Genomic DNA, 23301 nt, shown 5'->3' with positions numbered 1-23301 from the left:
AATAGCACGTCTTTTCTATTTATCTAAAACTTAAGTTAATTTACTTAACAACGGAAGCAGAGACCCGACTCTAATACTTGGCATAGTCTGTGTCCATTATGAGCTTGCCATCCTTGTCCTTCAAACGAACGCGGCCGTTGGAGTAGCGCGTCTCTTGGCTGCCATCCGGATACACTAGCTTCACAGTGCCGTCCGGATACTCCCTTCGCTTGTTTAGTTTGGTGTGAATCTCCTTTTGGCCATTGGGCAGATTGAGAATCTTGTCACCATTCCGGAGCTGCACTAGATGGGTTCCATCCGCATAACGCCACTCCTCCAGTTTCTCCGTATCGCTGGGATCCACAATCTTAATGCTGTTGTTGGGAAAGTGAATCTCAACAGTGCCATCCTTGCGGCGATGTTCCGTCTGCCCGTTGGGAAACTCGAGTATTTCCAAGCCATCTAGGTAGGAGGTGTGCCAAGTGTTGGTCTCAGCGTAGTAATACTTCACTGTGCCTTCCCTGATGTTAGTTTCCTTGATATCCTTGTTGAAATAGAGCATGCGCAAGTTCATGCCATCGGCGCTTATCTTTTTTAGATTGCCGTTTGGGTACCAAATGTCCTTGCTCCCATCCGCATTCGTAATCTCCCGCTTAAAGTCACTGCTGGAGTTGGCAGCCGGTGGGGGGGTAGCAGCTTTCGGAGCGGTCACGGGCGGCTGAACTTCCTCCGATTCCACAGAACTACTAGAGGCGTAGCTCTCATCCAGAGCGTATGGTGTTTTCTTATTCCTGCTCAGTGAGCGACTCCGACTTCTCACTTGGGCACTGCCGCTACTCTGACGACGGTTTTGCGCCTCTCGCTGCTTGGCAGGCTTACCAGCAGTGCCGTCCAGAGATTGGGTGCGCCGACCGTTCTCATCGAGGATATCGGACATTGTCGCGGAAGGTAACTAAATGAAGACATTAGTTACATTACGATATACACACAAGCATGCACTTACCACTTTGGGGGCAAGCCGGGCTATGTTTCGATTGATCTCCTGCAGCATCTTGCTGTTGTTTTCGCGGCCAATCTTGACCAGCTCTTGCTCTAGGCGCTTGTTCTCCTTGCGCAGCAGCTCGATCTCGTCACGGTAGTTTCGCTGCTCCTTCTCACTGGCCCGCAGTTGAGCGCGGAGTCGTGCCTGTGCCGAGACATGCGCCTGCTCCTTTTGTTTGAGCTGGAGTTGCAGTCCCTCCACTTCCTGTTTCAAGGCGGCTATCTCCTTTTTTTCCTTGCTGTTTGCATTGCTCTTTTGAAGTCGCATTTGCTGCTCGAACTTGCGTCGTTCCTCCTCAATCTTCATGCGCTCGTCGTGCAGATAAATTTCAGCTTGAATCTTTTCGTCATGGACGCGTTCCATGGCCTCCATGTGATCCTGTGTGCACTTTGCCTTCTCCAATTCGTGTTGCTGCCTCAGGCGAAGGAGTTGGGCATTCTGCTCCTTGAAGGTGGCTATCTCTGTCTCCAGCTCTTCGAGGCGAGTGCGAACGAGATTGGCTTTCTCCTGAAGATCTTTGGTTATGGGTTCGTCTGACTCCTTGCTGGGACTTGACTTCTTCTTCTGTTCCAATGCCTGGAAGAGGGCGGACTTGAACTGTTCAAAGAGCTGAATATTGGAGCCGTCGTTGAGGCTGGTGGCATCGGAGTACTCGTGCGTGTCATTGGAGTCGGAGAAACGCACTCGCACTTTAGTATTCCCCACCTGGATGGGTGTCATTGTGAGGGTCTGATCGCTGGACGGTTCGGTGTCCTCCTCGTCCCCCTCCTGCAGTTCCTGCACCAGCATCTGGTCCACCTGTGGCTGCAATCGCATCTGACGCACCTGCTGTGTGACTACAATGTGATCGGAGTCATCAGCTACTCGGCGACGCTGATCTTTGCGCGCCATAAAGGTTCGAATGCAGCTGGAGTTCATATCAATGTTTCCCTCAGTGGCCTTCTGCTCGAGCAGCTCGAATATGCTTACATTGCTGTCATCTTCCACTCGGATTTGAGCAGAGCGTCTTTGGATTTGCGCTGGCTTTATACTCTGTGTGTCCAGCACCTTGGCCCAGCAAACTCCTGTCATGGGACTAGCTTCCGAGGAGGCTTCATCATCGGCATGAGTGGTTTGTCCCGCCCTGCTCTTCTGCTCTACAAAACGAACTCTGGGCGAGGTGCTCGAGGCGGTTGTGGAGGACGCATAGGAAGACTTTAGATCTGGAGTGGAACTGCAGGCGTTCTTGCCGATAAGCATCTGCTGAAAGCGCTGCTCGTTGAGATCGTCGAGCTGTGCTGAGGGTTTGGGAGCTGGTGGAGGCGCAGGATTGGGAGGTGACTTGACTTGCTTCTTGAGAATACCCTTTTTCATTTGAGGCGTGCGGAACTGAGGGTGGGCATTAGCGAACTTGTATCGCGGCAGGTTTTCCAGGCGCAGCTGGTCGGGATTGATCTTGAACCGCTGCTTTAGACCTTCGCCGCGACGCAGAAAAGGGCGTTTAGGCTTGGCCGGCTGGGGATCAGCCATTGAAATCTCTGGCTCGTGCTCGTCCGGATCCGCCGCGAGTCGCGGCATTTGTATAGAGTGCTCCTCGTCCCACTCCTCCAGCACACTGTTTTCATGGCTTTCCGTTTCCTGGTGTAGCAGTCCCAGCATTTTGTACATATTACGTTGCTCCAAGCCGAGCAAAACGCGGTGATTGGACTGCCGCTCCTGCAGCAGCCGCTTCTGCTCGTCCTGCCAACGACTAAGCGCCGCGAGACGCTGTGCGATGGCCTCCTGGCTCAGAGGCATTCCAACAGGACTTTCGCCAGCCTCCTGCATGCTTTTATATTCGTTCTTAGAATCGCAGTTTTGTTTAGACGCCGTACGCGTAGGGGAATTTAAAATTACGGCAGCAGTTGTCCAACACTGTACCAGTGGCAACTCTGCGGTCAGGGATGGTGCTAGACATGCATTTTGATTAGATTTAATTTTTTATTAAAAATAAAATATTGTACATTTTCTTAAGCAATATGAAAAATTGATTTTTTTCAATCCTGATCCCCTTCCTCCGGTTCATCAAAGTCCTTAACGTTCACGTCTGCATCCTCGCCGTACTGCAAGATACTGTCAATTTGTAGCAGAAGATCGCCCACGCTCTCCTCGTCCTGGGAATCCAACGGGAAAAATCTCACCAAACTGTAAGTGAATAATAAACATCAATATTTACAATTTTTGAACGTCACAAAAATAACCGATTTTGATAAGTGGCAACGCCACCGCATAGCTCGCAGCCCTCGTATCCCACACAAAAGCATTTTTCGACGCGTCGCAAAAGAAAATGTGCTTGTGCAATTAAAATCGAGTGATAAAAACCAAATATAAACCCTTTTAGTGCATCAAACTGCAATAAATCAGTGCGTTTGGGTAAATGGCCGGCGTTTGCAAAAAGGCGCGCAAATAGTGAGCTGACGAAATACCACCAAAAATCCCAACCAACAAATCCCAGGCAGCCAGCCACTAAAAAAATCGCCTAATTTACGATACAAAACACTTTTCGAGGGCAAATCGAAAAACGCTGAATTCCGGGCTCGGGCCAAACAGCGCACCAATTCAAAAATGGAGACGCCCGTCGAGGAGCACGGCATGGACCTGACCAAGGTGTCCGTGGTGCGCTCCGCCAAGGGCGTGGATATGCTCTGCGTGGACGACTATCTGTACCACTTCGATCGCATCGGGCGGAATAACACCTACCGATGGCTGTGCAACAGGCGCAAGGACAAGTCCACTCCCTGCAAGTCCCGCATCTGCACCATGCTGCCCGATCCGCTGGACAAGACGCGCCACGTCGTCGTGGACGTCGTTCTGGCCCACATCCACCCGCGCTGCAGCGATCACGAGGTCAACAAGGTGGCCCAGCGCAAGCGGCTCTCCGTAATGATGATGAACGACGCTTACAGCACCACCCAGCCGAAGAGAGCACGCCTGTACGAGCGCGCCAACGCCGGCATGAATCCGCCGGAGTTCATCTACGGAAGCATCGACACCTCCACCGTGGAGGCCTCGTTCCAGTTGGACTTTGAGGTACGGCCCCAGGCCAACTGTACCTGGCTCATGCCCCTGAATACTCAACTCAACCATTTATTTAGAATCTAGCTGGGTCTCTTTTTCAGAAAGAACATTGATATTAATATTGATTCATATTTCGGTAACCACCGCTACTTTGAACATTTGATAATGTAAAAAAAAGGTTAATTTGCTCACCTTAGTAATGAGATGGTTTCCCGCCAATTTGTTTTTTATATTTATTTTCCTATTTGCAAATCCACCGGCTAGGCCGTTAAAAGGACAATAAATACCAAAGCTTAATCATTTATGATTCAAAAAATACTATATATCTCCAAACGAAACTAAATATTAGGGATTTTTGAAAAAAATGGGACCCAATCATTTTATAACATGCACCCTACTGAAGGGAATATCCAAGGGAATGAAATACTTTTGAACTTACACTTAACTTAATTTTACACCTAAATAGATTTCCCATGATGTACCATTTTTAATTCATATACAATTTTACAGCACAAAAATGACTAACACGAACTCTAATTCCGCAGGACAAGGATCGTGTGTACATGCTACGGCGCCGCGACGGCCGCGTGATGGTCTGCATCGACGGGCATCTGTACTACCTGGCCGGGAAATCCTACAAGGGCGACATATTCCGATGGACCTGTGTGCGCAAGCGTGACATTGAGTGCACGGCCAGGATCTGCACGGAGGCGACTTTGGCGGGGGCACATCGCCTGCATGCCGTCGACACGGATGCGCACATTCATCCGCACTACTCGGCCGCCAAGCTGATGCACATGTTTTCGAAGCACCAAATCGTGTTGGTGGAGGACGAAAATACCTCTGATGTGCTGGCAGAGTGCCCCAATCTTGAGTACTTCGATCCGGAAAACACTTTCGACACAGCTCAGCGGGGCGATGACTTGGAATCCATAATAATCGAGGAGTGCGAGGATAACTACGATATATACATGAGAACGGACGGAAGCCAAGGTGGAGGGATTCAAGGCAGCGAAGAGCTCGAGAGCCAGGAAGGGGATGACGAGTCTTCGCTGGTGGACCCGAAAATGCATCACAGCTCCAAGTGGCCAGCGGCATTCGACGTAATTGCCAACTATCTGCCGCCGCCGAGCCACAATCCACTCACGGAAACCGACTTGACCAAGTTCACATTTCTACCATCGGCCAAGGGTCGAAAGGTGCTGTGCTTGAGTCAGCATCTGTTCCACTTCGACTCGCAAAGCAGGTCAAACGGCCACATGTTCTTCACATGCATAAACCGACGCGACAAGGCCAACACTTGTCACGTCCGCATTACCCTAGACCCGGTTGAAAACGGACCAGTAGTGCTTCGAATCAATGGGGAGCACACGCACAATCCGGATATAAAAGAAATTGCTCGCCGGCTAAAGCAGCAGGCCAAGCTGGATCAGGACAATGTGCACAAGCTGCAAAAGATCGAGCACTCTGAAGAGATCAGTTTCGAAAGCGATGAGGGATCGGCCAGCCAGGGAGGCGATACCTTCGAGGCGGAGAACAGCGTCGACGAAAGCTACGGACACATTGACACGCGTAATGTGGTTATGAAGAAGGTGATTAGCATCGATGGCGCCATCAAAATGGAACCAGAATCGAAAGCGAACATGATAGTGCAGTACCTTAAGGACGGAGCGAACAACATAAGCGCCAAGATCGAGATACTGCCCGACGCACTAGATGAGCTCGACCCACATTCACACACTGCTTATTCATCCACACCTTTGCCGAAAGTTCGACAGCCGCAGATCACGAATATTCGTAGGCGACGCGATGTAGCAGAGCCAGCAAAGGGCGCCCAGCCGGACATGGACCTCTCAAAGATTTGTACCCTGAGATCTGCCAAGGGGCACGAACTGCTGTGCGTCGATGGCTATATATACCATGCCAAGAACCGTGGCGTCATCTCGCGCAACTATTGGGTGTGCATCAAAAGCCGCGATCCGGACATCAATTGCAAGAGCCGCATCTCGACGGCCACCCAAAAGGATGGCTCTATTCGTGTGCTCCGTGTTTACAACAGTCATAGCCATCCTTTCAGCGAGGACGACATCAAGCGGAGACTCTACAACGAGATCAACAAGAAGAACAACAAGAACCTAAAGTTTCGGCCGCTGCACTTTATCGGCAAATCGTTGGATCAGATTCAGCAGGAGTATGGTGATTTGGCCATCGAGCGCCTGAATGTGTCTAATATCAGCAGCGACATTGTGGTTCACAAGAAGCCTCGAGTTAGCGGCAGTAATAATAGCAGATCTGCATCATTATCCGTGTCCCACAGAGCGGACTCTCACCATGAGGAAGATGATGTTGTTATCGTGGAGGAAGAGTACCAGGAGCAAGAGGAAGGCGTCGAAATGACCATGGAGGGCGATCAACAATACATGGATGTGGACAACACAGATGGGATCATTGAGGTTGTCGAGGAAGTAGCCGATGAAATGGAAAGCTACGGCTCTATTGTGTATGTATACCATCCCGAAAGAAAGAAAACATAACAATCTTTTTAAAAAACGTACTTGCATGAATAAAAACAAGAACACTAACAATGAGATAGAACTTTTGGCACACTTACAACACCTACCCTTATTCGAAACAAATATTCATAGCCTCGATTCATTATAAAGAATTCGTGACTGTTAAGGGTCGACAAATTAGGCAGAGTATTTGCGAACCTATGTTAGCATAATGCCTTTCAAACGCAAAACAAGTTTGGATTGTCATTGAAATGAACACCTGCAATATCTGGCAAGTTAATTCAGCACATCAGTATGGTTTGAAAGCTGCTCGAACGTACAACATTAATTTTGGGTTTGTTATTATTCAGTATTTAAAAATATTTCTTAAAAAGCCCAGAAATTCTTTGACAGAATTTTTGCGATAGAATACACACTGAATACAGACAGCATCAGCAATAATTAAACCAAATATATATATAGATATATAGAAAATAGACAGTAGAGGCAAATTGCTTTCACTTTTAAGCTACAAGCAAACCGGTCGAACAAGAGACAAATACACAAAACTAACGATCGCTGTGTACCCACAGACCCATCTACACAATGAAACTCTACGCCGTATCCGATGGTCCGCCTTCCCTGGCCGTTCGCATGACCCTGAAGGCCTTGGATATACAATATCAACTCATCAATGTGGACTTTTGCGCCATGGAACATCGCTCTGAGGAGTACTCGAAGGTATGTGCATATGGAGTCATGAATTTGATTTTCAAGTCATTAAAAATTCAAATCATTGCAGATGAATCCGCAAAAGGAGATACCCGTGCTGGACGACGACGGTTTCTATCTATCGGAGAGCATTGCCATTATGCAATACCTCTGCGACAAGTACGCGCCGGATTCAACGCTATATCCGCAGGACGTCAATGTGAGAGCAGTAATCAATCAGCGGCTATGCTTTAACATGGGATTCTACTATGCCCCCATATCCGCCCACAGCATGGCGCCCATTTTCTTCGACTACAAACGTACGCCCATGTCGCTAAAGAAGGTGCAGAACGCACTTGATGTGTTCGAAACCTATTTGCAGCGACTGGGCACTAAGTACGCGGCAGGCGAGAACATAACCATTGCAGACTTCGCTCTCATTTCGGCCACGATCTGCTTGGAGGCAATTAACTTTGACTTGCACCAGTTTACGTTGGTGAACAAGTGGTACGAAACCTTCAAGGTGGAATACCCGCAGCTGTGGGAGATCGCCAACAGCGGCATGCAGGAGATAAGTGCGTTTGAGCAGAACCCACCGGATATGTCACACATGGAACACCCATTCCATCCGACGCGCAAGTCTATGGGCCTGAAGTTGTAGATTGTAGTTTTAGAACTTAAGACCCTGCCAGCAAGGGAAGTGAAAAACGTTCTCCTTTTAATTCTTGTGAAATATTCGATATATATATATATATTGATATAATAATAATAACATAATTATATAATAATATATAATTATAGGTTGTTTTGCCTTCCAAATTGACATGAACAAAGAAGTTCAGAAGTCTAAGAAAAAATAGTATTAAAATGTGCCCACAAAATTTTATGCGATTGAAATTGCAAGTCGAACTGGAGGTCAAGCTTAAATTTTTTCAACAAAATACATATTTCCATTATTTTTGTCTTATTAGAAAATATTATCATTTCTTGCTAACAATTTGAAGTTATTTTATGGCAAGAATCCCTTTAAATCAACCTTGGTTATTATAAGGACTAATCAACCTGTGTTTATCATTTAAAATAAAACATTTCGATAAAACCAAAAATGTGTTTCCTTTGATATGATTGTATTAAAAAATCTTCTGATAAAAAACCTACCGATGTTAATAAAATCATAATGTTGGTGATTAAATCGAACTAACTAAAACGAAAATATTAACAACCATAGTCGACTTTTTCGTGTATTTTCTGCGGCTAATCGCTTACAATAGTCTCTCTTCAAATGTAATTAACTTTTGGATTTTTTGGACTGTAATTTTTGTAAAATGCTCAGTAAAACTCCACTCCGCTACCACCGATTTAAGTATCAATTAATTATAATTGATTAGCTCACCTGAAATCCTCAATTAGCGCGCCAATAGCCTGCGTAAGCTTTGCGTATTTCTCGCCAAAACCAGTCCCGATGGTCAGCTCGCCCATCAGACTGTGGGCATCCGGTTCCAGGTACATCTCCAGCTGTTTCCGCGCATCGCTGCTCAGCAGATCCACTTTGGTCAGCACATTGATGTGCGGCTGCTCCATGTTGGCCATCACACTGAGCGCGGCCATGGTGCCGGAAATGAACTTGGCCCCGTCCACCATGAACTGCGAGTCCAAGCAGAAGACGACGCATGTGCGGAAGTTCCAGGACTCGAGCAGTTCCACCAGCTGTCTGCCCATCTTTAGGTGAGTGAAGAGCTCGATCTGGCCGGGCATGTCGAACAGGATGTAGTCATCATCCGGCTCGCCCACCATCAGCTCGTTCTCGCCGCCGCAGAGCTGTTCCTTCAGCCATTCCTGGTTCTCGATCAAGAACTCCAGGCAGAAGATGAGGCCGCCGTTCGGTCCGTAGTGCAGCTCTTCGTCCTCCATGGCATCGTCCAGGTGGATTAGATCGCGAATGTCCGTCAGCGGGTTGTAGGTGAAGTGCTCTGCCGCCGGATCGAGGTTCACCACCTGAACATTTCTCTTGCAGTCCATCGCATATTGCTGCATTAAGCTGCAGTACGTCGACTGGGGAGAATATTGTGTGTTAGATTAATGGCGCGCATCGGCTGCCGTTTTTGTGGACATACCTTGCCACTGCCTGCCGGGCCCACAATTATTTGGGCAAACCGCATGATAATGAGTCGTAAGTTATTTTCAGTACCTAAATTCCGCAACAAAACAAATTCTAATGTGAGGCATAGCGTGCGCCAGCTGTAGTGCTGCACAACGTACAAACTCTGCACGATTAATATTCGCCTCGAATAGGTTGGCAGCACTACATGTGGCCCGCCAAGAATCTAAAATTCAAACAGCATTAGGTACGCGAAAACGTTATACAGTAAATGGAAGGAACAATAAGGAAGCAGCTTCCCTTAAGTTTATTTGAAAGCTCTTATTTATTTCGATTTATTTTCCTTTAAATATGCCTGAAACAAGTATTTCTATATTATATTAAGTTAATACTTAGATTAACTTCTTTAAAAACAATAATCACACATTTTTGTAATTCTAAAATAGATGATTATGAGACTATGATTTGATGATTCAATGCGCAAAGTTTATGGCTCCGAAAAAATTATGAGTTATAAAAGATAAAGGTCCGAAAATTTAGTAAGCTGAGCAGCCCACGAGACTATAAAAGGGGCAGCCTATACACTTCAACTGTTTTTATTTTGAAATTATTACTCAAGCATGGCACCCAGTTCGGAAAAGGTTCGCTAATGAATTACTAAAAATGAAATAAATAAAACTTTTACAAAACTGCAGCAAAGTTATGAAGAACTAATGGAGAACATGAAACTTTGCGAGGCGGAAAGGATATACGCGCTCTCGAACAGTGTCGGAAGAATCCTGGATGACGCGGAGGCCCGAAAGATCCTAAGGCACTTCATGAAGAGCGAAAATAAGTCCATGCAGTGCGTGGACATCTATGAGAAGTGCGCAGAGTTTCTTGTGGAGCACCCGAAGTACGAGTCCTGCCACTTTGAAGTCCTGGTCCGACTCGGATTGCCCTCCCATCTGAAGCAGCGTCTATTTTATCGATTAAACAATGCTGATCCCATTTCCATCTGCCTCTGCCTTAAACACATCCAGGAGGAATGTCTCAGTGAGGTGGCCGAGTCATTCAGCGCCTTCAAGGAATCTATCACAGAGACCCGAATGAATCTTAAACTTAAGCAACTAGGATAAGTAAAGGAGAAAAATAATATTATATGATATAAAACACAAATATTTTTAAACAATTGGCTTTGACTTTTCAACATACTTTATTAAAAGAAATGTCGATAGAAACGCGCATAAATTTAGTTCATATTATTAATCAACATTTTACTTACCAAATATATTTAAAAACACTTGTTCATAGAAAAAGTTGATATGGTCACAATATATTAGAGCAAATAAATATTAGATAATAATAAACAAGTTCCAGAATCTGGAATCCAGATACGGGAGTAGGAATGACGGTCGACTGACGACTGTTTCCGAGGTTGCTCACTTCCGTCACGACTTTCTGATATTTTTAAATCGCAATTTATTATAGAAAACCAAAAAGTTCTATTATTCAGAATATTCACATATTTATTGCAAAACCGAATTCTCTGGTGGCTTCTTTAATTTACGGGGACGGAGTTGGCGTGGTCGAAATTATTAAAAAAAAATGTTTTTTAGTTTTTGAATGGAAGCTTCGATCGGTTTTGTGGTCGCTACAACGGGGGTGGTTAGTAAAATCAGCATATCCAAGTATCAGACTTTTAGAGCTAAAAACTTCAAGTTCACGCCTGTTACATACTTTTCAAGTACTACTAAAGAAGAAAAAATTTCCCAATGAGCTAATTTTAATTTTTTCGAGTACATGACTTAAACGGATAATTCTAGGAATTTTCACCTCAAACTAAAAACTTTAAAGCCTTCATGTTTTTGAACGGTCGTTTTCTCATTGTTTACGTTTTATATTGCTTACTATAAAGTCATAACGAAATTGCTTATCTTTTAAACCCGATTCAGCATCATGGTGGCATTTGTTCTGGCCACTCACCCCTTGTCAGCAACTTATCAGATTTTGATAACGCCCCACAGCTGTCGCCGCCGACGGTTAATTAAATCTTTGACCACAACAACCCAAACGGAGGGCATATGTACATTTACATACGATCGAATTGATATATCAACTCGGATCGGCTTCCAATCGCAGGTTCAATCACTTCATCGCTGAAACACCCCTGCCACGAGCTAATCCTAATTGCGGATAAACATCTCGATTGCTCGACCAAACGGACAACATCTGCCCGTCGCGAACATTTGACAGTCGTAATGATGTTTTAAATGGCACTCTCGCACCGCCAAGTAAACGCTTAAAAATAATAATTTTCCATTTTTTAACGAAATTCCGTTCGGCGTGTGGGCATGCGTGTCAAAAGACCGGAAATAATTTTCTAGTCGCAGTGCCCTGTAAACTGCATGGTATACTTAACAAAATTATTAAACATTCAATGGAAAATATGCTAGAATATTTGAAATAATAGGGTACGAATAAAAAAAGTAAATAAAATAGAAATAGGAATCCGTTGTAGGCCTCTTATGTATGTGTGCAAAATGTTAATAACATATTTTTTAGTAATTTTAATCGAAAAATACATTTTTATCTTTATAGATATATTTTTAAGGAACTTGAAATTGGTAAAGGCGATTTTTTTGCTGAAGTAATAAAGTTCTTTTTCTGAGTGTAATGCCTTTACCCACCCCCATGGGCGAGAATAAACTGCACTTGTACTTTGTGATATTTGTCTGTTCGGCGGTTGTCCCTCTTTTTTAATGATATCGGGAATCGCGGGGTGCAGAGGCCACGAGGACAACCAGGACCAGGTGTTCGATGCACACTCGTGCTGATAACTATATAATTTATCATCAAATTGCTCCTTTTGCCCTCGGCGCTTGAACTGCAATTAGATTTAGTTTGAGTAGATTGGGTTGATTTGTGTGAAATGTTTATTCGATTTAAACTAAACCACTATGTATAACATTTAGATATTAGCGAACTTAGAGCAATTAAATACCACAGAACATGTTTTCTTCATATAATTATTAAGTTGGTTAATATGTGTTAGATGCCAGGACTAGCAAGGCTTGACTAGTAGGATTTCCAATGAATCTCATTCTCAGTGACTCGTTTCAGGACTTTGCCACGCCAGCGAGTCCTGCGAGACTCACATGCCACTGCCGCTGCTGAAAATACTGGCCGCAGCTCCAGGATCCGACATATCCGCACCACTTCCGCTGAAATCGTCGCTGCTCTGGTTGCTGTTTTGATTCTGATTCGAGTTGCTGTTGTTGTACAGCGGCAGGGGCTGCGAGTGGGGTCCCCGTGGATCCTCCGGTGTCCAGGTCCTGGCGTAGAGCTTACTGCCCGGATATCGGTCACCCTTGCGGTACCAGGACAACGAGTGCGCCACGCCGCCAGCTGCAATTGGGAGGTAAATCGTGGTTAGCAAACATTGCGCTCTATCGAATACGAATAAAAATAAGCAGAACCCCAACTATTGTATCTTTAAAATGTATGAAGTTCCACAGTTGGTTTTTTCTTATTCTTTATGAGAATCTCGATCTCAAAATCTAGCCAAGATCGAATCATGCTCAGCTTACTCAGATCGAGATCGAATTATTCTCAGATTGCTCTCTCATTTTTTCAGCCTTCCTCTCACGTCTGAAATTATAAACATTGAGATCGTTTTCGTCTCGAAATCAAGAAGGTTCTTCTCATTCTCATGAGAATAACTTATTCCACTGAATATGGTGATCACAAACGATTTCGTTTTTTTTCGTTCTCAATTTTTCTAGATGTGAAGTACGCCTACGAAGGATAAAGAATAAAAGGTGGTATACTCGAAGTACAGCTGTGTTCTTAAAAATAGCAGTGCTTCGAACCTGAGAGTTTAAGATAAATATAATAATAATTCCTATGATTTACAGTTTTAATGGAACATTTTTTTTATAACAGCGTTAGGTATTTAATTTCAAACAATTCAACAAATGTTTCACTTTTATTTCTTCAATAGTTTCGAAAATATAGATTAAAACAACATAATAGGCAGAAATTCTGGTGTTCTGGTGTTCTGGTGAAAAAATAGTAACAAAATTCAACTTGACTTAGAACGAACTTAGTTTTTCTTTTTAAAATGTTAATTAGATCCTAATACTTGGCTGGATAGCCTTCGTTAGCCAGCACAGCCTTACACCCACGCGGCATGGAGTCCACCAGGTCCTGGCAACGTTTGGGAGGAATTTTTTACCATGCATCGTGCACAAATCTTGCCAAATCTGACCCTTAGACGTCGGGGACTTCTTGGACACATATTGTTTAATGTCCCCCTACAGGTTTTCAATCGGATTTAAATCGGAAGCTGATGCTTGCCACGGCATTGCATCTATTCTATTTTGGGTGAACCTATTCTTAGCCGATTTGCATCTGCGTTTCGAATCATTATCCTGTTGGAATGTCCATTTTAAGGGCATATTATATTCAGAATATGACAGTAAGGCATCAATAAGTATATTTTCATATGCGTTTTGATCTATAAGACCATAAATCATATGTTATGGACTCATACCATTGTAAAAAAAACATGCCCATACCAGGATTTTAGGTCCATCGTGATTTAAAGTCTTCAATGGGTGTTTTGGGTGGTACTCCGTGTTTGGAGGTCGTCAGATATACTGTAGTGAACCAGTTCCACCAAATAGCACTGTTTTTGATCCATCAGTCCAAACGATATTAGGCCATTTGGAGACGGGCCAGTTTCGGTAAATCAACTCTTATGATTAATTTGCTTCAATATTGTTTTTGGTGCTGCTATTTCCGTTTTCAACTTATTGCTATTATCACTGTTATCAGTGGTCCTCATACTCCAAGCACTGTCCTGTAAAAGTCAAGCGCCGCCCAAACAATTAAAACTGTTGCCAAAAACTGAGCAAATGCCATTAGCGACCACATTACGGGTCCATCATCGAGGCAGGGCAAGCAAATAAACGGAAAAGGGTTGCTTGTCGGGTTTGCCCGGCTTGTTGTTGCAGCTGCCACCCCGCTGCGCCACGCCATTTGCCTTGGACAAATAAACTCACAGCGAAGACCTAGCCGGAATCCATATCCCTCCTCCTTCTCCTGCTCCTGCGACCATATCCAATCAGAGCCAACATACCACCCAGTCGGGCAATTTGTAGATCTCGCAGTTTTCAAATGCCGCATGCGGGTGTTGCTCAAATATGCATGCTCCGACCACTTCCGGCGCAGTTTCCGCATCTTTGCAAGTTGGTGTGAACATATGCCAGGCGCGTGGCGAAAATCCCCAGCTCCTCGGCCATTCTTCCTGCCAGCCATTTAAGTGGGCGTATTGTGGAGATGGCGAGGTGGTGCCTCCACCCCCCCGCCCGCAAAACTTTCGTTGGATTTCTTTCTGTCTCTCTGTGTTTTTCTGCAACATTTTTAATGCCCGTTAAGCATGAAAACGCTTTCGCCATCAGCATGGCCATCTCCCCGCTCCCCCCCTCCTGACCTGCTTGCCCACCATTTGGCCTTTGAGGGGGACGCCCGACAGCGCCATCTGCTGGAGTGTAACGAATTTCCCACGCTATGATTATGTCGATTGGGCATTGTTGTTACTCTTATTGTTACTATTTGGTTCGACTGGGTCCCGCCCACCCCCGGATTCGACTCCCCTTGTCGGGGGTTGAGGAACTGGAATCGGGCAAGGTGTATGGTATATGAATGTATATGGTGTGGAATGGTGTGCATGCGGCACTTTATCAGGTAGACACAAATTACACATCAGAGCTTGCATGTTCATTTTGTCAGGATCGAATCGAAAAGACTGATAAATTCTGGTAAGAGGAGGCCAAAAGTAGCTGTAATAATAAATATAACTATAAGACCTATTTAATATGTAACCATTTTTAAGAAACTTGAACCAACTATGTAACTTGGGGAAATACCTTGGTAGAAACTTTTAGAAGTTATTTTCACTTCAGTACCTGTGGCGTTTATAGACCCAATGAAATGTTTTCTCTGTTGTATAATTCTTGGGAAATAGTTTTGTATCATCTTTTTAGATACCATAATTTAGAAAACAGATACCACTTCGCACCATTTAAATTATTCCATGAGTATGAGTATTCCCGTAGCTGTAAATTGTAATACAAATCACCTTACTGATGGGGTTCTCTACATTCTAAAACCAGTTCGAATTCAACTTTAACCAGTTCAAATTCATGTTGTGACATGGATGAATAAAAAAAAAATTGTTTAAAAAAAAGTGACATTTTTTAAGGACTATACATAACACTCAATAAGCAACGTTACCCCTTTCTCATCCCAAAACCCCAAATCGACACCCTTTTGGCTTGCCAAGTGGTCCGTCTATTAGCTATGCAGATGCCTTCCAAGGATCGCAAAGCCCAGGATCTCACCGCTGGCTGCAGTGTCATACATTTTGAATAGGAAAATTATTAACCAAAAAACCGTGACCAAAGCAACTTTTATGAGCCGGCACACGGAACACCCAAATCCAGGCCATTGTATCCAGGGTGCCAGGCCACATCCACATCCGCATCCGTACTCTCACATCCTCGATGATCGATGCGACGGCAATGAGCAAAACAATTTTCCTTGACTGGCAGGCACGCAAAGCCCGCAATGCGAACCCAGAACCCCGCGCGAAAAGTGTGAAAATTCTAATTAGTTACACTTAGGCAGACACGGCAGACCCAAAATCGTTGGCATGATGCAGCCCAGCATCCCCCGTTTCGTTCATGAGTCCTATTCATCGCTACTCGCATCCATTCCAGCGATAACCTTTGAATGAGCCCAGTGCCCCGGATGAATTATGTTATTAAATGTGTACCAGGTCCACTGACCATCCGCCCACCTAAACGCTACATGGCATTTGATTGATTGACAACTCACTGCGATCCTTGAGGATAATTTTCTTGGGCGGCTCCTTTTGGTAGTTACGCTGCAGACTTAGGCCCGGCTCGTTGCCGTTCTTGTCCTTCTTGACCATCTCGCTGAGGAAGGTTATGTAGCTTATGGCCAGCTTGAGTGTGTCCACCTGCGGAGAACCCGAATATAAGTGATTACGTTAAAGATATTAGACCTATGGATATTGATAAGTTATAAAACTATGAATAAAACAACGGAGTTATGTCATTGAATAACTAATTATTGTTTACAAGGTTCGAAAACTTTCAATAACATTTAACATTTAAATTTGTCACCAATGAATTCAACTGTAAACACCATCTGATGTTCCATATCAGGAATATAAGATGTTAAGAATGTACTGTAGATATCTTTTTCCTGATGGGTAATTACCTTGCTTAGTCGCTTCTCGTAGGGCAGCGTGGGAATGTGGGTGCGCAGACCCTCGAACGCCTCGTTGATGCTCTGCATCCGGCGGCGCTCGCGGAGATTGGCCGCCTGCCGCTGCTGGGCCATTTGGGAGGCGCACTTCAAGCGCCGGGGCTTGTGGCTCCGCCGGCTGAATGGGCAGAAGCTGAAGTGGATTAGTGAGGCTCGAGGACGCAAATCAACGCCATACTTACGTCTTCTCGGTGTTCTCCTGGTCGCTGTTGAAGCCACTGCTATAGGCATCGTCCTCGTCATCGCTCTCCGAGCTGTGCTCGTCCCCAAAAAAATAGTCGGAGCTGGAGGTGGAGGCGTTGGTGGCCTGCGATCCCTCGAAGAAGTGGCGCGCCATCGTGGCCTCCAAGTCGAAATTGTCCATGGAAAACATGGTAAATCTGTTGCGCTTCTGTTTGTGTGCCTAATTGCCAGTTAAGTGCATAACGGTAAAGCTAACACTTCCGATCCGCTGATTGGCGACGCGTGACCAGCACGTGTCACAAGGTTTGAGATTCTGGAGGGGGTGTAGCAGGCTGAACAAGTGAAACGTGTGTTCTTCGTCCTTGACTTTTGCCTTTCTGCGAAAGAGTATTTTTAATATTCCGGGGTGTTACTTCCTCTGCATGAACTTATTCAGTTGCCGATATATCGGTAATAAACATGTTCAACACACCTTTGATTAGATAAGATAGGATTTTGTGGCTAATAGATATAAAATGTATCATTTACATGGATATGAATGTAATTTACTATCGAGTTGGTAAACAGAATAAACGAAGATAAGATATAAATGATGTGTTACAATATCAGATTACCGAAATCCTATAAAATAAGATTCAATAAATATATTTAAATAAAGCTGCACTTCTTATATAAGGCTTAAAATCATTAAACGGATTAATAGCTCAAGTTTTGTTCAATAGCGTAATGATATAAATTGAAAACTGATTACTCTTTGATTTCGTGTTTTATTGTATATGCGTTTATATATTTACTAATTTATTACCACGCCAACGATAAATTTCTATTGAAATTTGTTATAATTCTAACTTTTTTTTTAAGCCCTTCTTAATTGTTTTAACTTACCTAGGAGTTTGCTATAATCCTCTGACTAGACTTGGTTCAAAATAATTCCGATGCTTTCTCAACCTCTACGAAATGGTTCACCACAGTAACCTTTCGAATTGCACATCACCTAAGCAGTAAACACTCCGCACTCGCGAACCAATTATAATATAGTTATTTCCCAGTGGCCAACACCCCAGTAATCCTTATAGATGCAACGATGCCGCGCACTCTAACATCGAAACGCGCCGTGTTGCGAACTCTCTGACTGCCGGGAAGCGAATGCCTGAGCCTGGAACTTCCACAGGACCTGTCTGATAAGAATGGTGCGCCGAGGGGTGGAAGTGTGCTATCCTGCAATGGCGGTGCCACATCAAAAGATACAGCCAAAGGGGCGGCGCCGAAGTTTCCAAGCTTCCACCAATCACAGAGCTCGGCGAGGTGAAAGTTTTTGCCGCGCAGGGTTGCATTTCGGGGTGTGATAAGCTTATTAAGTTTGTCCACAGGCTGGGGTGAGGTGGAGACTTTGATTTTCAGGCCGTGCTCTATACCACATTCACATTGTGAGCGCATTCAATTGTTTTTTGATTCGAGCGCTCGTTTATCTGTTTAAGCGGAATTATTGCCCAAGTGCTTGACAATGGAAGGTGTTGATGTTTGATGTAGTAGACAAGTGTTTCCCCGGGAGGCGGAGGTGCACTAAAAGGGGTTGGGCTGGCAGCTGCACAAGTTCCGCAGTGATGTGCGGGAATAATGATCACGCTTGTGCGCTGTTCCCATGGCTTGGATTACTTGGTACCACTCCTAAGTCTAATTAATGATTTGTTTCAACCAAGAGGAGCTCAGCATACATGGTAAAAAGTACACTGAATAGTTTGCCCCATAAGGAACTGCCGGCGGAATTTGTCAACCAGCATAATTTTTAAGCATTAGCAGAGCCCAAATTCAAATATTTGCACTGTCTAGGATTTCCTCATTGCCTTTTTTTTTTTTTTGAAACAACTCCATTAAAAGCCGATTGCACTATGTACTGCATATTTTTCGGGGCTCACCAGAGACAAGGGTGTCAAAATATTATACACTCGACGAAGAAAATGTACGTCAATGGATACAAAAATGTTTTTTAAATTTTATATGTTTTCCTGTTGATATATTTTAAAGGTTTTATAATATTTTGTGGCTTTAAAAAATTTTTTTTTAATTATTTGGAGTCTTCATCTAGTAATCTTAATTAGGATCCTTAAACGAGTTGGTCACGCTATGCCTGTCTGTCTGTCCGTATATCGGTCCCTCCGTATGAAAGTTGCGATCTCGTGGTAATTAACGGGTATCTGATAGTCGATGGAATCAACCGTTGCGTTCTTCGTTTGCTTTGAACAGTCTTTGATACTAAGACGCATTTGCCTTTTAAACGCAATTAGTTTTAACAAACATTGTTTTCTTAAAATTGTAGGGTACCGGCTCACTAAACCATTGAATTTATTTTTTCTGTGTATTCCCGAGTACGCTGCCATCCCCTGATGCGTTGCCGTGCTCATCCTCGTCCTGCTTCTCCTCGTCCTGAAACTCTGTTTGTTTGTTGTCCTTTTTCCTGCGCCTGTCCTATGTGTTGTTGCCTCATCATCAGACAACCTCACTAAGGCTACCATGATAAACAAATTGTTTTGCCTTCGCCAGGAGCCTGCCGCCTACCCCCAATCCTTCGCCTTTGTTTCAGCGTTGTTATCGTTGCCGGCGCTGCTCGTTTTGTGCAGCTGTATAAACAAATTAGTTTTCAATTTTATCAAGTTGTTTCGCTGGGTCGATTTGTGGGATGAAAGCTTTTAGGTTTTTACAGCAGATCACAGGCCGCGATAGTTGAATTATTATCGGTTTTCCATTCGTTAAACACCACATTATTTTACAAATTGGCAACAATTAAAGTTTCGATTTTTCATGTCCTTCGCTGCAACAATGTTTTCCATTATTCCCACATACAAATACAAATACCTCACTATATAATAAACGCATTAAGTCACACAGCATGGTAAAGAAAACTTATAGAATATATAAAAAGAACAATAATTAAAAAAAAATTGTTAATCATTATTATTTATTTTTAGTTAATACGGCTCTTATAATGAAAATGTACCAGTTTTGAAATAACAACGTTGTATCGTTTTCAGAATTCGTTATTTCAATTCTCACACTCTTGGCCGCTATAGCAGGTTCTATATTATTATTAAACATACTGTCTGTAATTTAAAAACCAAACTGAAATTAGCCGAACTGGTCGGCACTCGGCGAATTATGCACACGTCATATAGCACAATCAAGCGTAACCGCCTCTTTGGCAGACAACCCTATATACGCATATCCTGTATATCCTGTGCGATCTGCGATATCATTACACGCAATTGCCCTGCCGCAAGGGTATTTGCCCTTGGCCTCTCCCCTCCTCTGTTGGCTAGGTACTTTCCATTTTTTGTTATTCGAATTCTAATTAAAAACCCCAGTGCATTGTTGAGGTGAAGCCAAAGTAGGATCGAAATGCTTATCACACTGCTCACCCAGCAAATCTGGCCTGCAGTCCATCCAAGTCCATTCGCTGTATTGACACCGGGCATTAGGGAAACTCAGGGAAATCCCTTCGAGTGCACGCCTCGCCGAGTCCTGAATTGTGTAAATTTTAATCTCATTTGAGAAGTTCGTTCGAAAGTGCAAAAATTGACATCAGCACTGAGGACAGACATTTAAAAAGGGGTGCGTTGAGCACTGAGTGGATTTTGCAAGGATTAAAACTTTTCAAACGTCCTGAAAAGTTATTCAATTTTATTTTTAACGACCCATATGGGCTGAGACCATTTTGGATTCACTGACAGCTCAAACAACGTTCTTGTGTGGCCTGAATTTTCCTAAATCTTCAATGGAACAAGTGCATTTTTAATCCGTCCACTTATTCCCTTGAAAAAATGTAAATGTTATAAGGGATTCCAAAGAAAACTTGCTTATATTCATTGATTGGAAGCATGTTTGATAATTATGAAAATGTTTATATATTTCTTCTATGTATTTTGTATGCGCACGTGAACATTTTCGCACGATGATTGTTAAACAGATAACTGCTAACACATACATATTTACCAAGACTAGATTTTGTCTAAAATTACCTATTCGTTAGGTAATACTTGTTTTTTTTTTTAGAAAATGGAGATGAATTTAAATTAATTTAATACCTACTCAGTGTGTCAACTCGAACTTTATCCACCGATGAGCCACTTGAAGACCTATCATATCTTACATGTAATAAGGATGTGAGCATCGTATATATGGTACCAGATCTACAAGCTTATTGGGCAGTTGGGCGAACATCTCAGGATAAAATTAACCGTTTAGGCTTCCGATATAAACATGGTCAAAGTACCAAAAAGGACTTACTTCATCTCTAAATTCTAACCATTTTTAGACTTTTGAATTGGGACATAATACTGAAGTAAAGGGAATCTGCTGTTATAACCGAGTAATTATAATGATGGCCAGGGCAGCTGTATGCCTTATTAAAGTCCGGAGTAATTTGATCGTTTCTGGCGAATCCTTCAGATTGACAATAAAGCATAGGAATTCCGCACTGCTTGATAATAGAGTCAGTACCTGATTTACAGGTAATTTAAAAATTCATCCTATAAACTGGTGTTACCCGTAGATGGTATAACTCGTCATCCAAAATGCTGATACAGTGTTAAATGTACCTAAGATGATAGCAACATACTTAATTAAGCATAACAAATTAAATTATACTGTTAAAAGGTGTTTCTTTCGTTGGATTTTAGTTTTATTTCCAATAATATAAGAATGAGCTTTTTCGTAATTATAAAAATTAAATGCCGTTTTTTAAGAACTTTTGCGTTACTATCTTCTTTTACTAACTAATCTATGAATCTAGTCAGAATGCGCGTTAGGTTTCCATCAAAACTTTACTACTTGCAGTTCTGCATATTCAAAGGCCTGGGCTGCGCCATTGGACTCCGCCATCGCTCCGCACAAGGACCTCAGCTCGGAAAAATGCCACTTATGCATAGTTTTCATTCCCAATTGTCTGCCCATTATTTGCGAGGATTGGGATGTAGTTATTGCGACAATGGCCTGCGGTCTTTCAATCCGCATCTCCTCAGGCAGCTGGTTGAGTATCTCAAGAGGAAGCTTCCGCTGGGCCAAGAGACTTGCGAACTGGATGGACTGCTGGCATAAGATGTGGCCCAGGCCACGTCGTCTGAACTCCGGCAAAGTGGCCATGTATTCCACATCTCCCGTGCTGTCCACCTGGCAGTGCTCGTTGACATTAAAGCTCGCATCGACAGCATCCCAAAGTTCCATGTACTTTATCATGTTTGGACTCTTGATCTGGGCGCAAATGTCGTAGTATGAGGTTTTCCTCTTTGTATTCTGGTTTGGGTGCACTAAAAAAATATAAACGATTAAAGCCAAATATACAATTGGTACCTACAAATATTATATTAGCGATTGCAGCCACAATTCTGCCACTTTCCACGTGTCGTATAGCGAATGATATTCCTCGGGATATGATGTGCCTTATTAGTTTACCTAGCTCGGCAATGGCCAACGGAGAGTCTTTAAGTTTAGCGATCACACATCCGAACTCATAATTGATCGAAATGTTCACAAGCAGCTGCGATCAGTACAATATTATAAGCGTATTATTATTAAGCGTAAAGATTTAACCCTGAACAGATGCATACCTCTTCAACTTCATCATAAAGCGGTGGAGTTACACGAAGGACCTCAAACTCCCCTTCGAAAATTTCGACGCAGTCCTTCATCGCCCGAATTCCAAACGAACGAAGAATGACGATTAATTTCTATAATCGTATTCGCTTAATTTTTTAGCCCGATTAAAGTTTAATTTATTCGGACTGCTAATATAATCTAGTACAACGTACAGCTTGCTGTTTAATAAACGTATATCTAAATACCATATACAATATAAATCCCCCTATTAATGTGGAAAATTGCAATTTCCTTAGCGTCAAATATATTCGTAACGAAGTTTTAGTAGATACAACGTATCAAAAAGCTACTATTTGTAGCAGTTGAAGAATAGCATTGATTACCAATTTCAACTGCCGAAACAAACAACATTCATTTAAAAATAATTTAAAATTTTGCAAGACTTGGCAAATAGCGAATTAAGATAAAAACCTTTTTACAAAACTTTCTGCTACATAAAGAACAACATTTTACGCTTAAGCTTTAAGAGAGAATCGGAGCATAACGATACAAAGCATTTCAAAAGAAAGTTTATTAATAACTATCTTTACTTGGTTTCCCTCTCAGCAATTCAAATTTAACTGAAATTTTGAGTGTGACCGCATACCGATAGTAACTACTATCGATACGAGACATATCAAATCAAACGAGAAATTACGTATGGGATGTGCACCAGACAAGAAAGAAAACATCACATTAGCTTCGCATGGCGTCGGTGGTGTAATGGTTAGCATAGTTGCCTTCCAAGCAGTTGACCCGGGTTCGATTCCCGGCCGACGCACAGCCGAATTTTT

The 23301-nt window shown here is 43.2% G+C and overlaps 6 protein-coding genes and 2 non-coding genes across 13 annotated transcripts, besides 1 other annotated feature; 3 read left to right on the top strand and 5 right to left on the bottom strand.

Annotated features, from left to right (window-relative positions):
* Positions 1-15: 15 nt before the first annotated feature.
* On the bottom strand, positions 16-2868 carry Sas-4 (Spindle assembly abnormal 4). The gene is made up of 2 exons (NM_141444.2): positions 983-2868; positions 16-931 (listed from the first exon to the last, which is right to left on the bottom strand). Exons 1-2 carry the CDS (start codon positions 2825-2827, stop codon positions 71-73), a joined length of 2706 nt encoding a protein of 901 aa, NP_649701.2. The 5' UTR covers positions 2828-2868; the 3' UTR covers positions 16-70.
* Positions 2869-2964: 96 nt separating this feature from the next.
* On the bottom strand, positions 2965-9511 carry CG2656 (uncharacterized protein). The gene is made up of 3 exons (NM_141442.3): positions 9375-9511; positions 8654-9312; positions 2965-3184 (listed from the first exon to the last, which is right to left on the bottom strand). The coding sequence occupies exons 1-3, from the start codon at positions 9417-9419 to the stop codon at positions 3037-3039; spliced, it is 852 nt and encodes a 283-aa protein (NP_649699.1). The 5' UTR covers positions 9420-9511; the 3' UTR covers positions 2965-3036.
* Positions 3267-8355, top strand: gfzf (GST-containing FLYWCH zinc-finger protein). Of its 3 annotated transcripts, none has more exons than NM_001014610.2 (4): positions 3267-4069; positions 4603-6557; positions 7143-7290; positions 7352-8355. In NM_001014610.2, the coding sequence occupies exons 1-4, from the start codon at positions 3605-3607 to the stop codon at positions 7919-7921; spliced, it is 3138 nt and encodes a 1045-aa protein (NP_001014610.1). In that variant the 5' UTR covers positions 3267-3604; the 3' UTR covers positions 7922-8355. The 3 variants fall into 3 exon arrangements, with proteins under 3 accessions (NP_001014610.1, NP_001262335.1, NP_001014609.2); NM_001275406.1 differs by having other exon boundaries at positions 7352-8053; NM_001014609.3 differs by lacking the exons at positions 3267-4069; positions 4603-6557 and adding an exon at positions 6857-6904.
* Positions 9512-9939: 428 nt separating the features above from the next.
* On the top strand, positions 9940-10506 carry CG14610 (uncharacterized protein). The gene is made up of 2 exons (NM_141441.3): positions 9940-9999; positions 10054-10506. The coding sequence occupies exons 1-2, from the start codon at positions 9979-9981 to the stop codon at positions 10474-10476; spliced, it is 444 nt and encodes a 147-aa protein (NP_649698.2). The 5' UTR covers positions 9940-9978; the 3' UTR covers positions 10477-10506.
* asRNA:CR42738 (antisense RNA:CR42738) lies at positions 9940-10748 on the bottom strand. Of its 2 annotated transcripts, NR_037756.1 has the most exons (2): positions 10623-10748; positions 9940-10467 (listed from the first exon to the last, which is right to left on the bottom strand). The 2 variants fall into 2 exon arrangements; NR_125093.1 differs by lacking the exon at positions 10623-10748 and having other exon boundaries at positions 9940-10506.
* A 1514-nt stretch (positions 10749-12262) lies between these two features.
* Fer1 (48 related 1) lies at positions 12263-18029 on the bottom strand. Of its 2 annotated transcripts, none has more exons than NM_001275405.1 (5): positions 17765-18029; positions 16879-17256; positions 16649-16829; positions 16241-16385; positions 12263-12745 (listed from the first exon to the last, which is right to left on the bottom strand). In NM_001275405.1, exons 2-5 carry the CDS (start codon positions 17067-17069, stop codon positions 12492-12494), a joined length of 771 nt encoding a protein of 256 aa, NP_001262334.1. In that variant the 5' UTR covers positions 17070-17256; positions 17765-18029; the 3' UTR covers positions 12263-12491. The 2 variants fall into 2 exon arrangements, with proteins under 2 accessions (NP_001262334.1, NP_996177.1); NM_206455.3 differs by having other exon boundaries at positions 16649-16814.
* Positions 13173-14088: a mobile genetic element.
* A 3510-nt stretch (positions 18030-21539) lies between the features above and the next one.
* CG31493 (uncharacterized protein) lies at positions 21540-22675 on the bottom strand. Of its 2 annotated transcripts, none has more exons than NM_169174.3 (3): positions 22480-22675; positions 22227-22409; positions 21540-22165 (listed from the first exon to the last, which is right to left on the bottom strand). In NM_169174.3, the coding sequence occupies exons 1-3, from the start codon at positions 22558-22560 to the stop codon at positions 21689-21691; spliced, it is 741 nt and encodes a 246-aa protein (NP_731135.2). In that variant the 5' UTR covers positions 22561-22675; the 3' UTR covers positions 21540-21688. The 2 variants fall into 2 exon arrangements, with proteins under 2 accessions (NP_731135.2, NP_001189190.1); NM_001202261.1 differs by having other exon boundaries at positions 21540-22179; positions 22325-22409.
* A 541-nt stretch (positions 22676-23216) lies between these two features.
* Positions 23217-23288, top strand: tRNA:Gly-TCC-1-2 (transfer RNA:Glycine-TCC 1-2). The gene has a single exon. It is a non-coding gene; the product is annotated as a tRNA-Gly (tRNA).
* The last annotated feature ends 13 nt before the right edge of the window (positions 23289-23301 follow it).

This window comes from Drosophila melanogaster, chromosome 3R (assembly GCF_000001215.4).
Source record: "Drosophila melanogaster chromosome 3R".
NCBI lineage: Eukaryota > Metazoa > Arthropoda > Insecta > Diptera > Drosophilidae > Drosophila > Drosophila melanogaster.
This window is presented reverse-complemented; position numbering and strand designations above follow the sequence as displayed.

Excerpts from the sequence above, each read along its gene's own strand:
- Fer1 (NM_001275405.1), bottom strand. The coding sequence starts at position 17,069 with ATGTTTTCCATGGACAATTTCGACTTGGAGGCCACGATGGCGCGCCAC. Across the intron at positions 16,386-16,648 it reads ACGAGAAGCGACTAAGCAAG|GTGGACACACTCAAGCTGGC; the intron begins GTAATTACCCAT and ends GGTTCTCCGCAG. Across the intron at positions 12,746-16,240 it reads AATTATCCTCAAGGATCGCA|CTGGCGGCGTGGCGCACTCG; the intron begins GTGAGTTGTCAA and ends TCCCAATTGCAG.
- Sas-4 (NM_141444.2), bottom strand. The coding sequence starts at position 2,827 with ATGCAGGAGGCTGGCGAAAGTCCTGTTGGAATGCCTCTGAGCCAGGAG. Across the intron at positions 932-982 it reads CCCGGCTTGCCCCCAAAGTG|TTACCTTCCGCGACAATGTC; the intron begins GTAAGTGCATGC and ends GTCTTCATTTAG.
- CG2656 (NM_141442.3), bottom strand. The coding sequence starts at position 9,419 with ATGCGGTTTGCCCAAATAATTGTGGGCCCGGCAGGCAGTGGCAAG. Across the intron at positions 9,313-9,374 it reads GCCCGGCAGGCAGTGGCAAG|TCGACGTACTGCAGCTTAAT; the intron begins GTATGTCCACAA and ends TATTCTCCCCAG. Across the intron at positions 3,185-8,653 it reads GCGCTAATTGAGGATTTCAG|TTTGGTGAGATTTTTCCCGT; the intron begins GTGAGCTAATCA and ends ATTCACTTACAG.
- gfzf (NM_001014610.2), top strand. The coding sequence starts at position 3,605 with ATGGAGACGCCCGTCGAGGAGCACGGCATGGACCTGACCAAGGTGTCC. Across the intron at positions 4,070-4,602 it reads CGTTCCAGTTGGACTTTGAG|GACAAGGATCGTGTGTACAT; the intron begins GTACGGCCCCAG and ends CTAATTCCGCAG. Across the intron at positions 7,291-7,351 it reads GCTCTGAGGAGTACTCGAAG|ATGAATCCGCAAAAGGAGAT; the intron begins GTATGTGCATAT and ends AAATCATTGCAG.
- CG31493 (NM_169174.3), bottom strand. The coding sequence starts at position 22,560 with ATGAAGGACTGCGTCGAAATTTTCGAAGGGGAGTTTGAGGTCCTTCGT. Across the intron at positions 22,410-22,479 it reads TTTATGATGAAGTTGAAGAG|CTGCTTGTGAACATTTCGAT; the intron begins GTATGCATCTGT and ends TACTGATCGCAG. Across the intron at positions 22,166-22,226 it reads CAATCGCTAATATAATATTT|AATACAAAGAGGAAAACCTC; the intron begins GTAGGTACCAAT and ends CACCCAAACCAG.
- CG14610 (NM_141441.3), top strand. The coding sequence starts at position 9,979 with ATGGCACCCAGTTCGGAAAAG. Across the intron at positions 10,000-10,053 it reads TGGCACCCAGTTCGGAAAAG|CAAAGTTATGAAGAACTAAT; the intron begins GTTCGCTAATGA and ends ACAAAACTGCAG.